At 33.0% G+C, this 17,271-nt stretch overlaps 1 protein-coding gene across 1 annotated transcript in view; it reads left to right on the forward strand.

Annotated features, from left to right (window-relative positions):
* Nucleotides 1–17,271, forward strand: part of LOC105621235 (homeobox protein Nkx-2.4-like) — a 53,170-nt gene that overhangs the window by 13,815 nt on the left and 22,084 nt on the right. Inside the window, exon 3 of the mRNA XM_012202704.1 lies at nucleotides 11,378–11,464. Coding sequence (XP_012058094.1) covers nucleotides 11,378–11,464 — 87 coding nt within the window. The remainder of the gene's footprint in view (nucleotides 1–11,377; nucleotides 11,465–17,271) is intronic.

A 17,271-nucleotide genomic window follows, 5' to 3' on the forward strand; every position in this document is an offset into this window, starting at 1 on the left:
GAGAGAGAGAGAACAGGAAGATCGCGATCGCGTACGATTCAGCTACGTGAATAATAATCATAATAATGGGTTTGCGTACCACCGAGTCTTCGCACTCCCCCTCTCTCCCCTAGTTTCATCCCCCTGCACTGCGGTCGGCAACCCCATGGTGCGCACGTCAGGAGAGGGATCGAATCCCGTAGAGCAGAGGGCGAGTTCAATGCTGTGTAAACACGTCGCTACCGCCGTTTTCGAGATCGGCATAGACGAGAGATGAGAGACGAAACGATCGACAGCGCAATGGTACGACTAGTGCCACCATCACGGTTTCTTTTGACACAATAATGGGAGAAATGACGTCATTAATTCACGGATGTTCGCCCTTAACATTAGTATTAACCCCCTCAATTCTAGTTCACAATACATTCGCAATATCTTTATTTCTAATTTTTTTTAAATATATGGAAAGACCATTTTTGTTAAAATATTTAAAAATTTAGCTGGATATAGAGCTGAAAATTTTATTAGACCATCAAAATAATTGTATATACGATCACAGGCCCGATGGGTTGTATATGAATTTGAAAAAATCCACACTCAAAATTTAGCTTGATGTGAAGATTCACACCTAAAAAATTCAAAAATTGAATTTAAAATCAACGGTTTCAATTTTTTGAAACTTATATGGAGAAAATGCGCGACTGCCGATACTCGCGATGGCAGAACATTGTTTCTGAGTTAAAATTATGACACATCAGTGAATTAAAATTCACTTGAAAGCTTTTGAATTGAATACTTTTAGGTGTCGTAGACTTTATTTAGAAATAAATTTTTGTTTCGTTATAAAAGAAATGTTGAAAATATGCAAAAAATAATATTTAATCAAAATCAATTTAATCAAAATCCTGACGTGCTACGCAAATTTTGCCAATGATTTGGTGTTCAACGTGAAAAAATCTTTAAAATCTGTACTATGACACTTTGGAAAAAATTTAGATGTTGAACAGTATTAGCTAAATATTTAGGTACTTTACCAAAACCGTTCTTTCTGTAGAATCATGTATATCGTGTATTTTATCTTGTCCATTCTTCAATTTTCATGTCGATCTTCCCTTAAGATTATTAGAATTCCCTTAAGATTATTAGGATTTATTTATGAGTTAAAATTAATTATAAATCAATTTATGAATTTCACTAATATTAGCTCTTTTATTATCTCTTTTTTTTTATTATTATTATTATTATACTAACAAAATATTCTCATAAAGAAGAGAGAGGTATAAAGAGTTACACAAAAAATTACACTACTGTGAAATTTTTTTTCCGATGATTTCCGTATAATCGAGGAACGAAATTTTTGGGTACTGAAAATTAGTAATCCGAAATTCAAGAATTTGACACATCTCAATTGAATTACACAGATTGGCGATTTCTTGGTTGTCAAATGCATGCAGTTAATCGAACGTCCTGCAACGCGTGCTCGCATCTCTCAAGAGCACTCCCAGCACCCTCGCATAATAACGCACACATGAATATGTCACTGGCTTTTGCAGTCCGCGATATCTACACGGACAGAATGCGGCCGACATAATTGCACTCCTTTCTGCACTTCTATGTCATTCGTGCAAGATACTTGCCTATTGATGCATATGAGTTGCCCCGACGACGCTGCATCTACAGATTAGCACAAAAATTATCGAGTTTTGCATGGAAAAAATAATTTTGTTGAAATATTTAAAAATTTAGGTAGAGATATACGACAGATTTGAAAATAATATTATTGGATCAAAATAATTACGCATAAGAAACTTAAGCGTGATAAATAATGCTGCAAAAAGTTTTAACATTTCAGCAACCAGCTTGAGCGTCCTAGATAATTATTTCGATGAGCCCAATAAAATTATTTTCAGATTTGACCAGATGTATCTTGTTAAATTTTTAGATACTTCAGTAGAATCATTCGTTTAAGTGTTTTCTATAATTCATTATGTTTTCATTCTTCACCTTTTATATTTACATTTAAATTCTTTATTTTCTCCGAAAAAAAATGTAACGTGAATACAACGCTGATTTTTGTTTCAAATGTTATTTTACTTACATAAAATTTTGAGTATTTCTTTTCACAAGATCAGTATGCTTAAAATATGAATATAATTAATAACTGATAATTATGTTTTTATAAAGCAAGATATTTAATTTATTATTAAATTAAATTCAGATTGATATTCAGACGAAAACGGTTTTTTGTGCTTCATCCTGTAGCGTACGAACCATAGTTCTTTGTAACGTATTCGTGATACTCGCGCCGAGGGTGCATATATTCGGACTGCAAACATCCCTTAACAGCGCTTTATCGCATCAATCCTCTCGCCTGCCGATTCTGAAAAGATGCTAAAATTAAAAGCCCGAGCTAACGAAAAAGCACGATCTATGTGTCGATAGAGATTTAACGTTTCTTCGTTCTTCTCCGCTCTTTTTCATTGAATAATGAAAATGACTGAATGAATAATGACGTGACGAGACATTTTTTACATAAAAAATCTTTGGAGAATTTGAAGTTAGGTATTTTTTAATAATGTGAATAATTTTTTAACACTAGAAGTGTTAAATCAACATTTTTTACTCCCTCAAAAAGATCAAGTGAATTATTATACTATAAAACTATACTATAATACTATAAAAATGAAGAAAGTGATGAAAAATTAAATATTTTATCAATATAAAGGCTTTATAATGATTGAAAGATAAAACAATTTTAGAATTCTATCTTTTATACACAAGAAATATAACAGTAAAAAATAAAAACAATCAATAATGATTGCTGATGCTGATGGTCAAGAATTAAACTCTTTTCAGAGATATTAAAGATATTCTATATAGCTATATACATGTTTTTACGCCATAAAATTGCTCACTTTCAGACTTATTCGGAAATAAAAATAAGATAAGATAAGATAAAGCGGAATAAAATCACGCGCTATCTTTCCGCAAGAAATTACTCCACGCATCGCTTCGCGGTAACCAGAAAGTCATTTCTATTTGAGGGCTGGAAGACCCCTGGTTTTCAGACATCACGCTGGGTAATCGGTAAGTCATCTCCGGCCGACGGCATTGAGTTAAAACAACAAAAGGGAGGCGGAATCGTGTTTGTCCTCGGGCTACCACTCAGCAGGGTCAACATGGGACAATTAACAGCCCTAATCATAATTTGACGTTAGTTGATCCCCGGTATTCGCAGGTTCATCGTCGTACCGGCAGGCTCTTTGCACGCAGACATCTACACGCGTTAATCCTCTACCTCGAAGCGAACTACGAGTCTCTGTTATCGATGGACATAATGCTCCCATTAAACAGATATTAAACGTTGAATAACGTGATAATTATCAGAATCAATTATCCGAAAGAAAATTTTATTCATTCGAACAATATTTATTCGCAATATGTCCATTAAACAGATATTAGTTTAGCTGACTAATACGATGATTATCCAAATCGATTATCTGAAAAAAATTCTATTCATTCAAACAATATTTATTCGCAATAAATTATATACATGGAATTAAATTATATACATGGAAAGAACGATTTTGCTTTAAAGTATTTAAAAATTTAACTAGATGTATAAATTTGAAAATAATTTTATTAAATTATCAAAATAATTATATAGAACGCTCAAGCTAGTTGAGAATTAATATTTTTTACAGCTCGTCATGTTTGAGTTCTCTTCATAATTATTGTTAATTATATTCATGTTCGAGCATGACAAGTAATACTGCAAATTTTGGCATAAGTAACCATATTATGTTATGTTTACTTTCATTTTCACGAAAACAATATTAACATTGCAATAAAATCATTTTCAACACAAAATAAAGATTGAAGTTTCAGAAGTTTACTATTTATTTCGAAAAACGCAATAAAATACCATTTTTTATTTACAAATAAGAGATTTTTCTTTCTAATCCTTTTTTCATTCTCAATTTCGTTCAAATTTGCGGTATCGCGATTATCGGTATGGCTGTTTTATCGCGAACGCACAAGCATTGAAGAATCTCACTAAAGAAAAATGTACGTACGCAAGTGATGAGAGCTTACGGCTCGTTTGTGCTACGTCGCGTCATAACGAACCCCAACCAAGAGAATCACCCGGCCCGAGGCTGTATAAGCCACCGGATAATCCGGGCGAAGGTTGGTGTCGAGTCAAATTGCCCGAGGAGGCCTGTTGTACCTAGCAAGGGGCAGGCGGTGTGGCCCGTCGTTTTGCGTCAACCCCCGATGTACTCGCGACGTAATGACGTTACGCTAACTTGATCAATCGTCCACTCTATCCGCCTCCTCTCTCTTCCTCATCCCGACCGATCTCGTCCTGGGTCGCCTACCTATCTACCTACGGGCTTGACTCTGTTCGAGCAGAGGCTAACAGATACTCAATGCCTCCCGAACGCGTGTCCGACGTGTTCATAGCACACGCGCGATATAATCGTGTCTCCCCTTGACTTCGCGTGCCACCCACGAGATTTATCGGCATTTAATGGGCCAACTAATGTCAAACGGCGACACGCGTTACCTGGATATAGGAGAGATCGTTACAACAAGTGAGCGAGAATGAGAGAGAAAGAGAAAAAGAGATGGTGCTGAGTGGGCTTTGACTCGTAGAGTGGAACGGACGGAAAGAAGCTCGAATTACGTTTGACCCTCTCTCGTACATTTGTTCTACGTGTAAGGAGATACTATCAGGATCTGCTTTATATAACAATTCGAAAATAACACTTTGAAATTTTGCGTACTTATATAGACTGTTACAGGCTGTTTTGTTCCTCATGTTCCGCAATCATACGTTCATTGTTTTTGTAACAAAATAACAATGAAGAGTAAATGACGAGATACTTCAAATGATCACAAAATTAAATGAAAAGCCTAATTAAAATTACTTTACTGAAATAAATCTTGATAATTTTTCTATGATACTATGTATCTTATTTTCGAAAAATCGTATAGAACGAACATTTTATATATTTATTAAGTACAATGTACTTTCAAGCCTTTGCTACATATAGCAAGAGTCTAGTCTCTTAATTTTCATTACTTTTACAAGTACCTATAATTATACAAAAATTATTAAGTAATTAAAATGATTAAAATTGTTAATATAAAACTATAATTAAAATTTTTTATTATTGTATAATGATTTTTACATATATTTTAACATCTTTAGAAAATATTTGTAAAGTTTTAAAAAAGAAGGAAAGAGCAAAGATCATTATATTTAGTCAAGTGCTGTATAAGTATTTCGAAGAAAAGAAATGCGCAGGATACGAATAACCCATCATGTGTACTAATAAAAGATTAATACACGTATTGGTAGCATAAGAATCAATCAATAAAGCAACACGCTACACGATTAGAAAGATCCATGACACCTAAACGGATTACATAGATTTGTTTCCGCCAATTAGTTTGAAAAATGTTGACAGGTGTTTTTATGATTTGCCGATGCCTGAAGAGAACTGCATCGTTCGGCATGCCGAGCGTTTCATTTACCTGTCTGAACAAGAGTAAACTGCAAGTTAATCGGAAGTTAAAGCCTTGCGTTAAGTAAATTTTTGCCGGATTCCTATGGGCCTTTTCGCAAAGGGTACGACCTGCTCGTCTCTCTAAGATAAATATGGATTGACGTTCCACCTGAAAAACGTTTATACCTGAGGACAGCAGTACTTTGTGATACTTCGCGATTTGATCCTCTCACAATTAAAAACCAAATTCTGCGGATGTTTTCATTTTCTATATCTCAATAATTACATGGGTTAATAAAAATTTCACCTTTCTTATGTTAAACTGATCTGAGTGTTTTTAATAGTATTTTTGCTCTGATTTTAAATCTAGATATAAATAAATGATTCATAGAAAATGAATTATTAAATTTAACATGATAATTTAATAGAATTTTTTATTTATTATAAAAGGCAAATCGAATAAATAAATCATTTTAATGAAAAAAGACTCCATAAAACATTATTATTGTTAGCAACATGTTTTTAAAAAGAGATATGTTGATTACAAAAAAATTGGATAAATTCTTATAGGATAAATTTCTAATTTTTAATATCAACCAAAATTACACATTTAATAAAATCACTCGTCGATCAATGTTATCGCAGATTTACATTAAGTCTTATTACATCTTGTTCAATACAGCTCTGCATGACATGCTTATTGAGAGCAAACAAATTTGGTGGAATAAAAATAAGCGAAGGTAAATGTGAGGATCTTATTTCATGGCGCTGTCCAAAAGTGTGCAAAGCACGCTTTAAAATAAGATTGATTTCACAGGACAGTGTCCAACTCTTTCCGATGCAGCAAAACGTGCTGGGACTCAATGAACAAAATTCACACATCAGAAGCGCTTGTCGTTCGAGGTCGATATTGTTAGCCTTGAATTTCATGCCTGCGCACCGTGTTCTTACGTACACACCAGTTATATATCCCTATCTTGTTTAACTTTCCCTGTTTACACACCGCATCGCGGCGGGAGATGGACAAACGAACTGACGGACGGCAGTTCCCTTGAAATAACAATTCGCTGCGCATCCGCTCGCCGCGCGCGTTCCGTTTTCATCGTCGAATCTTTCACAGAGCGCAGCCTTTGGATTTACTCGCGCTAGTTTAGGTACAGCGAAGCACGATGTACGCGCGAATCGTACACGCAGAAAAATGTCCGGTTGGATCAATTAGAATTCTACTTGAAAATGGACGAATCAGAATTTTCTCGTTAAATATAGAATTCTAATTCAAATAATTGGAATATTGGTTGATGTAATCAGAATCTTTTTACATCTTCATACATTTTCAACCAGATACTTTTCTCACAAGGGTGCAAATTGCAAAAATAATGTCAAAAAACTGACATTACCAGTTAAAAAAAATTACGTTTAAAAATAGGTATTCCAGATAGTCGAATCTTGGCATCTTATGGATTCTGTACAAAACGTATGGCCACTTTAACTTAGATATAAAATATCTCAAGAACAATGCATTTTTGAAAGAAATGTTTCGGATAAAAGTTTAAGTATAAGATTTGAAGAGGACCATCAAATGAGTTACTTAGATTTTGAATCCAAGGTCAAATGAGAAAAAATTAACCTGGACCTTATTATAAATAGCTCATCTCATAGTCTTTCTCAAATCCTACAACTTTCATTTAAAGTATTCTTTTCAAAATTTCAACGCATCGGCGCGCTATTTCTCGAAGATACTCGGAATCTTTCCCAACGTGCGAATAATTCCCTAATAATCTTCCAAACCTCTCTTTCGAAAGTAGAACATACCATAAGGGATGTTAAATACAAAAGTTCGCAATGAGATCGATTTGGTTCGGAAGATCAAAATCCTACGAGAGCGCGGATCTAAAAGATCCACGTCACACATAATTCCGTTATATATTCTACGTAAGCTCGCGCATAAGTAAATGGCTGTTTGTAGATCTCTCAAAGTCAGAGCGCGGCGTACGTAGCCGAAAACTCGACGAGCTTCGAGTGGATTATCGGTAGAAAAGGAATTAACGAACGGGAGCAGCAAAAGAGGTACTTCCCTCGTCTAGTGCCTCTTCGTGGCTTTTAGATAAGGTCTCTCACCCCCTACGCAAAACCGGCCGTGCCACAAAGCGTACGTAAAAACTCACGCAACGAACAACGGCGAGGGCTGCGAGTATTACTTTCCTTCGCGATAATGCTCCTTAAGATGAATTCACTTTAATGATGAGCCATTCTGTAAAAAAATCGTCTCAAGCAAATATGTGTAACAATGAAATCTGTGTATATTACATTTTCAGGGATCATCAAGGATTTATTTAAACTTTGAATAAATATGTAATATTTTATTTTTTATAAAGTAGCATAGAATAAAATTAAAGTCAATAAGTAGAGTTTTTTTTTATACATTTAAATAGTTTTAATCTTTTTTAATTTTATAGAACTTTTAATTTGACATAGAGTTTTTATTCAATTAGGATATTATAGAACTATTAAATCGATTTTATATGTCGTGAAATTCAATTTTGTAAAAACTGTTATGACAAATCCATCGATGATATAGCGAGGATTTGTTGAAAATTATACAAATTAAGATAAAGGAAAAATATTACTATTTTTCCGATCGTAACAAAAAGAACGGTTTTGCTGAAGTGTCTAAAAGCTAGACAGGTCTGAAAGTAATTTTATTGAATTATCAAAATAATTACGTAAGACACTCCCGAATTGCAAAAATGTCAAAATGTTTTGCAACATTGCTCATTATGCCTAAATTTTTTCTACATAATCATTTTAATCCAACATAATTATTTTAAATCTGTAGTTACTTAAATTTTTAGATGTTTCAGCAAAATCGTTAATTCTTTCTGTATTTAAATCCGATTTTTTCCAAAAAGAAGCTTTGTATCAAAAATTCTTAATTTTTTCATGTTTTTTTACTCGAAAAGGACGGTTTTGCTAAAGTATCTAAAATTTTAACTGTAGATACAGATTTGAAAATAATTTTATCAGTCCATTAAAATAATTAGAACGATCAAATTAATTATTAGAACATAAAAATTTTTGCAGTATTGCTCATCATGCTTAAGATTCCTAAATATAAATTAATTTAATGGCCAACAAAATTGTTTTGAAATATGTAGCTAATTTTTAGATATTTCAGTAAAATCATTCTTTTCGTGCATATAAAACTGCATCATCGATCGAAAGTGTTCGTCGTAATCGTTTTTATAAAGTTAAATCTAACAATATATACAAAGCAACACGAACTCTAGAAAACAAAAATTGAATAGTAGAGAAAAATAGTACACCACACGCGGGACAACCACTGGTATTCTGACCATGTTCGAGGCGACATCCGAGAGGGGTGAAAGGAATTTTCGAGGGCGGCCGATCCCGCTAATATTCAAAGAATTAGACAGACGGTGGCGGATCCTCGAGACGCGGTCGGCTGGACGGACCCCTTAAAGTGCTTTCGTTGCATTCTCGACACACGCAACTCCGATGTATAATGGGGGTTATATCGGCTTCGGAAACGAGGTCGGAGCGTACAACAGCCACTCGACGAGGTTACACGCGGTAACATATGCGCTCTATGGATCGGGACGATAAAAATCAGCTACTGCAAAACGATACGCAATAGTTGAGTTTACACTATACCGATGAAGAGCCCGCCTGACACACCTGACAAATTCGGGCTATGAAAATAACATTCAGAAATAACAATTTCTGCAAGAACATCACAAGATAGAGAAACGAACAGTCAATAAAAATATTCTTTAATTTAATTTAGGGGATTCATTTTTGTTGAACTTTTGAAATTTAATTTGTCATCTGAATATAAGACTTTTTGAAAATTAAGCTTCGGATGAATAAATGTGTTATAATAAATATGAATTATATTTCTTAATTAATTTTAAATAGACCTAATTCGCTTGATTTTTAATTTAACATTTATTCGCTAAATATATAAAACATTGTCTTGATAAGAGACGATTGACGATTTGAAATTGACCGAAGAATTTAGTTCAAAGAAAAATTCTGTATATCTCAATTGTTGATATAACGAGAATTAGTCGATGAATTTTGTTGCCTGGTTTATCCAGAACAGAGAAGGTAGCTTTTGAATTTTCAGTTGGAACAGTCGCGTGCGATTAGGGTCGCTCGAGACTGCTTTTACGGCAATTGAGCTAAGCGATCGTGGAAGTTGTGCAGTCGTCTGGATGGAATCGAGATCGACATCTGCTTATGGCAGAAGCGCGTTATAATCCGCGCTATATGCATTGTTCGATCCATAGAGGCTTGATCACATTCAAGGCAGGCTTTATAATCCAAAACATATCTTACCGCTTGATTAAATTTTTTAACAGGTTTTGTTACCACAAAACGTAAGATATTCGATATAAATCGATATAAATATAAGTTTAGTAATACATGTACCTACAATTTTTATTTTTATATTCTTATTTTTAAATATCCGAATAAAAACAAGTTATTATTAATTAAAATATTGAATGAGGAATAGACAGTAACAATAATTTATTAATAATATTCATTTCTATTAATGTAAATTAACTTGCTTTTTATCTTTTTTTAGCTCTGAGTTATTAAAAAAAAATAAAAATAAATTAAACCGAAATTAAGATTAATCTACATAGAAATGGACACAACAGAATTTATTATACTAAAAGAAATAGACAAATCATTGTTATTAAGATTTATTCCTCTTTCAACATTTTCATTTAAGAAGAATATTAACTTTATTACAAAAAATTGTGAGAGGTAAAATGGCTTCATTAATTTTGGAACACATTTTTATGTATTATTACGCAATAGATGTGAGACAAAAGATATATTTTGATCAAGATTTTGAATTTCTAAGTACCGATCACTGTTGTTTCTCGCAAAGGACGAACAATTGTAATTCCATGAGATTATCTTTGAGATTCTCACCTAAAATTCACACAATAGAATTGAGAGACTCTCGGTGATTCTTCCGATAAAAATAATACATAAAACTCGTATTATTTTCCTCCTCAACACTGAGTATCCGCATAAAGTGAACGAGGCGTTAAATTCCCCTCGAAGAAATAACACAGTCTTCTAAATCGTGGATTACGGACTTATAGCATCAGAATAAGGAATAGCTAGAGGCCGATTCAAAATGCGTTTGACAAAGGCTCGTGCCTCCGTCTCTGAAAAAACATCCAAGGGTCTACCTAGCGATAGTTCGCGTACGAGATATGTCATCCGTTTTATTTCGACATAAAGAGCGACTCAACGCGGTCGATTTTAGACTTTACTTCAAAGAACTTCACAGAATATTTATAGAATGTCCCAAATATCGCGCCTGTTCTCTCCACTATACAGTATGTCTTTATATATATTCGGATATACAGTCTACATAACAAAATTTCTTGACTTATTTATCATTCTTACTCCATAGATGATGATATATTATATTTGGTTATATCTGCTCTAAATATGTCGTTGTATTGCATGGAAAGAATAATTTTGTTGGATCAAGATGGATCAAGATCATTATATAGAAAATTCAAACACAATCAAAAACATGCTATAAAAAATTTTATATTCTAGCAATCAGTTTGAGCGTTCTACATAATTATTTTGATAGTTCAGCAAAATTATTTTTAATTGTATATGTAGCTACATTTTTCAGTAAAATCGTTTCTTTCTTTCCTGTCTAATTCTTTTATCAAAGATGCACAGTCATAATTCAAAAGAGCTGGAAAAAATCCCTTTCTTTTCAATGAAAGATCCATTTACATTTAATGTAAAACATATAGATTATGACATTAATATTGTTGTTATTTAATAAAGACTTAATTGTGCGTTTTATATGTGCTTTACAGGTGAAGATATGGTTCCAAAATCATCGGTATAAATGTAAGAGGCAAGCGAAAGAAAAAGCCATGGCCGAGCAAAACGCCCAAAATCAGGTAATTACGCAAATTTCGAAGTCTTGTGCAAACCGCTTCGAAAGTGAAACATATGTTGAATATAATATTACGAATTTCGCGAAGACGCACCATGTCGATGACTTCTATTATGTCTAAGGAATTCATAAACGCTACTTGTTTGTAATAATCGTTAAGTGATATACGCATATATTGCATAGTTTATATAATCTTTGAATCTATTTATTGTCATGAAATTATATAGATAGAATAAGAAATTGTGATTCCCTGGTCAAGAAATTTAATTGTTGAAAACAAATGCGCAATGTATTGTTATAGATGATATCGAAAGTAATAAAATATATTATGTATATAGTAAAAAGTGTTTGTGAGCTATTTTGGCTAGAAAAAAATCACACCAAAATTTTCATAATCACGACCGATGCAATCGGATGTCAAACATATTATTTCGTGCATTCGGCATCGAGATGCTATCGCGTCTTCGGATCATTCCAGCGATTTTAAAACAATGACAGTCCGCACTCGACGAAAATGTCGCGTCATGTAGTCGACCAATCCGAAATGAAATGGCTTTAAATGAGAAATATCGCGGAAGCCGCATAAATCCTCGCATCCGCATCATATTTCGTTTCGAGAGTGCCACTCGACGGCTCGAAGCGATTTTGCATTTATTTTGTTATGTCATTTGGAATTTCCGAGGGATATCGCGCAGTGCGTCGTCGACAGAACGATAAAATTGCTCGCGTTGAGCACGTAATCACGCGCCCGTCGCATTTCACATGGCTCAAAAATATAGCGCGAGATTACAGAGTCGAGTAAAATAGCGAATTTGTGCGTCCGATGAAATTCAATATTCGCTATAATCCAAGTTAAAAATACGTGGGATGTTGAATAATATTGACGGAGATAACTACGTCACATGTGGAGGTAGAAGTGAAATGCTTTAGTGTATATTACTTTCGCAATTCAAAAAAAGCGTGACTTTAATGAGGAATAGTTCGCACAGAATATCTTTAAATCAATAAAATATAAACACGAAATTTATATGGAGAGGAAGGTTTTAAAATAGGCTAAAATATTTAAAAATTTAGCTAGATACAGATCTGAAAATAATTTTGTTGAATCATTAAAATAATTAAATCATTAAAATATGTATAAGACGCTCTTAATAAGTATTATAAAATTTGAACATCAAATTTATTCGTTAAATGAAATTTAAATGTATGGACTATTTAACAAATGTATAAATAGTCAAATGTCAATAGTCACATGTTAAATAGATAATATTATTTAACAAAAATCTGATCATGCACTACATTTTGTAATTCATTTTTATATCAAATACTGAAATAAATTTCATTTTATATCAAATACTGAAATAAATAAATCCCGCATTGAAAAATTTAGCTAATTGTAAGATAAAACTTAGAATTAAAAAAAAAATACAAAGGATTTTACATGATTTTATCTTAATTTATTAATTTTTTATTACTAATTAATTCATTACTCATTCATATCAGTAATGTAAACGAATTAGTTAGTAATAAAATCATTTTAATATTATATCCTTTTTGATTGGTTTCTTTTTAAATATTTGCATTGCAAAAAAGATGTGTACATGCATTTCTTATTATCTACAAAATTAATTTTGCAATTAACAATTAATTTTTTGTGAAAATAAATTCACGGACGGATTAAAAAGTACTGTAATAATCTGTTAACATCTTCGTTTAATCTTTTGAACATCATAATTTTCAGCATAGTCTTTCAGATTTTTAGAGTCTATCTATTGAAATAAGCGGTACACATTCACGTATATATAAACATATACACACACAAAGAATACTCGGCTTATATCGCTGTATTAAAATAATCGATACTTTACCGTCGGTAGTAATCGAGTACTTGAATACACTGAAGTATATCGCGAGCATTTCTAATGGCAACAGACGCGATCGCCGAGATACCGTAGCTGCTACTTCGAAACGTGCCGTGTCTTTCAGATCTTTTACCGAGAGATACTCACATAACCGAATATGAATTGCTCCCTCTCTGTGTCTCCCTATTTTCCAAAGAATATTATTCAAAAGAGACGTCAGAACGATCATCGTGATACACACTTTGGAATTTTTTTTGAATAAATTAGGATGTGACGTATGCGTTGTCACGAAAGCAGCAGGCCTACTTTAACGCGACGGATTCTCCAACCATACGATTGCGCGATTTATATAATCAGGATTACCACAAAACTGGAAATCAAAGAAATCAGAGAAATTAAGAACCAGAAATCAAGGAAACCAGAGAAAAATCAGAGAATTTTGCAAAATTTTTTGGAAAATTCTTGGTTTTAAATAAATGTAATATGCGTACTTCACACTTACGCAACATTACCAACTTAACAATTAAATAAAAATGTGTCAACAATATTAATAATATTTACGTTTACCATAACGTTAAATTGCTCAATAAAATATTTAAAGGTTTTCAAATCAGGATGAAAATTCCAAAAGTTTAAAATTCCAAAATATTATTGAAACCATCAGAGAAAGTCATGAAATTTTATCTGAAAATCAAGAAAAAGTTATAGAATTTTAGGATAAAGAATTTTACAACTCTGATAATTTCTAAACTACGTTGACGTTAATAAAAAATCCAAGTCTAGAATATTAGATTTCTTGATCAAAAAAAAAGGTTAATTAAATTCAAACTTTTATATTTTTTCTTGCCTTAAAAAAAGCTTGTAAAATAACTTTATTTCCTCGACTACTTCCTCGACAATAAATACGATTGCATGAAACTTGTAAACGACATCACGCAATAAAAAATTCGTAAGAATGCAATTGATCAAGAAACAAAAGAAAGAAAGTCAAATTCAGATTTTTATATCCGTACTTTTTTATCTTAAAATGTAGAAAATGTTTGTAACATAAAACTTCTATCGCCATTTAAATTGTATTCGAGAGTATTTACTTCGTGTAGATTATTATGACCAAACATTGATTTATCGTATAAGAAAAAACGCTAAGTATATAAGTATATTTGCAAAAATTGATGAAATGACATCAAAAGTATCAAGATAAAAGATAGCAATACGATCTTTGCACGAGGAATTAATAATATTGATTATCACAAAAATCTAAGTTGTAAAGAGTAATTCACCAGAAGAAAGAAGAAAAAATTATAATTAAATTGGCATAAAAGTTACACGGAAAGAATGATATTTTGCTGAAGTATTTAATTAGATACAGATCTAAAAATAATTTTGTTGGAAACATCAACAGAATTATACGAAACTCAAAACATAATAAGAACAATTCTGTAACAATTTTAATATCCCATGTAGGATTTTACAATCGATTGTGCTAGGTCATTATTAGTTGCCACAAGTCAGCTACTAGTCTAATACTGATTAAGTACTGAATGATAACTTGGGCCCAGTACTGGTTGACAAAAGTCTATTCTTTTCCCAACTCAAGTTCTGAACTTGTGGTACATTGATGCATAAGTTAGAGTGAGAGAGCTGTAGTTTGTTTCACTCTAACTTGTTGCACTAACTGAACTAATTCAGAATTCTTCGAAAAAGAACCTAGATCCTTGGCACAGTTGACAATTATAGCATTGACTAAACATTGATTTCTAGGCTGTTAGAATCCCTATATGAAATTCTAACAACCTAAGCATTTTAAGCATCCTATATAATTATTTTGATAATTCAACGAGATTATTTTCAGATTTGTGTCTATAGCTAAATTTTTCGATGCTTCAGTAAAACTGCAGTTCTTTACTTATAGATACAAGGTGTCCTTCACATGACACTCGTCACTTCGTTATCGCTTTAGGCAAATGATATTTTCACGAAATATGCGGACAAGTATCACGGATGCAGTGCGACGGCATAAGCGGATTTACATAGCGCACTTTTACACATCGTCGAGGGACGATGCGCGTATAACATTGCTCATTGAAATTCGATGAAAATATACACATAGTTTACGCAAGGACGAAGTATACTTTTAAATGATACGCGCAATTTTTTCCACCTCGCGGTATTATCATGTCATCCGATGAGCTTTGCGCGTTTATCGATTATTCAGAAATGTGCCTTCGAAAAAAAGGAATTTTACTGTCGCGGAGAAATCGTCAATACTGTACACGGGAATATAAATGTGACAAAATTTCACCGCGCGACCGATTATTCGATATCGCATTCAAACTATTTTACTGATGAAAGAGCAAAAACTCTGATAGATTTATTCGTAGAAAAAAAAAATGATCTACACTGAAAGAACGATATTGCTGAAATATTAAAAAATTTAGCTAGATACAAATTTGGAAATAATGTTTGTTATTTACAAAGATTTATTTAGATTATAAAAATATTTTGTCATTAAAAGTGTAAATACTAATTTGTGTTACATTAACTAAGAATGGTCTATTTCCTTGTACGTTAAAATTTACGTATCGATAGACCATTATTATGTCATTCAATATTGATAGCATTCTATAAGGATTAAAGAGAACTTAGTTTACCGTAAAGCATACAATCTTTAACAACAATACAGTACGAAATATTGTTCCTCTTTTGCCTCGTGTAAGAATTCTTGACATCAAGATAAAAGTACTAAAGTGTCTCTCTTTTAAATCCGATTTAAACGAGATTCGAATGGTGCCCACCACGAAAAATCGATAGGAATCGCGTAGGCCATCGAAATCGGAGCTGTGTCCTGAACTCTGGCAACACAATGGACTCAACGTTGCGTCGCGTTTGTCTCGTAAACAGCCGTATAGCATTAATGGCGTTGAAAGTTATCTGATGGGCCGATCTGCGAGGGCAAGCGATTCTTCCGCCCAGCAGCAACGCCATCAGCCGCCCTATAATTTACTCGTTAGTTCATCGTGCTTCCGTGGACATGTTTTCATTACCTTCTCTCTTCTTCCCGACGCGATCTTCCACCCGTGTTGTTATCATCAATAACACGATTGACTACTTTATTTTGTTGTTATCATTGCTTCGAAGGAAGACCGATCATAGCTTGAGAACTATGTCTCAATTTTTCTGATGTAAAATAACTGCGCGAGTAGTTCACAATTTTTATATTTTTTCATTTGCAAAATTATTCTAATTAATTTTTTAGAAACATAAGTGCCTACACTCAAAGAACGATTTTATTGAATGTTCGTTCTTGAATTTAATATTTCGCAATTTACGTCAACTTGTTACATCAACTATTAATACATGAACCTTTCAAGAATCAAACTGATCAATTCCTTTTACAAATTTTTTTAATTTCAGTATCAGAGCGGCATGATTAGTCTGTAACTTCATCAATTTTGTAATACTTCTTATTTACGTACGTGAAAGATTGAGAATATACAGTTACAAATAGATTATACATTAAATTAATCAATAATATACAGTTTCAGGTTTTTAAAGCAATAATTAGAATATAGAAATGCATAGATACAATTCGTCTGTCTCGAAATTGTTTAGACACAGATTTATTGAATGTTGAGAGATATAGAATACTATATATTCAGGATAGCTCGATCATCGCACGAAAGGAAGAAGGCGTCCCTCGTGAGGACGACGAAGGGACGACTTCTCCGACGCACCGGTAGCCTACGTTCAGATTTTCCCTCCTTTCTTCATTTTATTCCATTTCCCCCTTCATGGAGGTAAAAAAATTCAAGTATCGGGCGAACAAGCGAGAGGGGTAAAGAAGGGCAAAGAGGGAAAAACGGAGAACGAAGGAGAACTGAAAAGGCAGAGAGAAAGAGAGAGAGAGAGAGAGAGAGAGAGAGAGAGAGAGAGAGAGAGAGAGAGAGAG

Source organism: Atta cephalotes (genome assembly GCF_000143395.1).
Source record: "Atta cephalotes unplaced genomic scaffold scaffold00032, whole genome shotgun sequence".
NCBI lineage: Eukaryota > Metazoa > Arthropoda > Insecta > Hymenoptera > Formicidae > Atta > Atta cephalotes.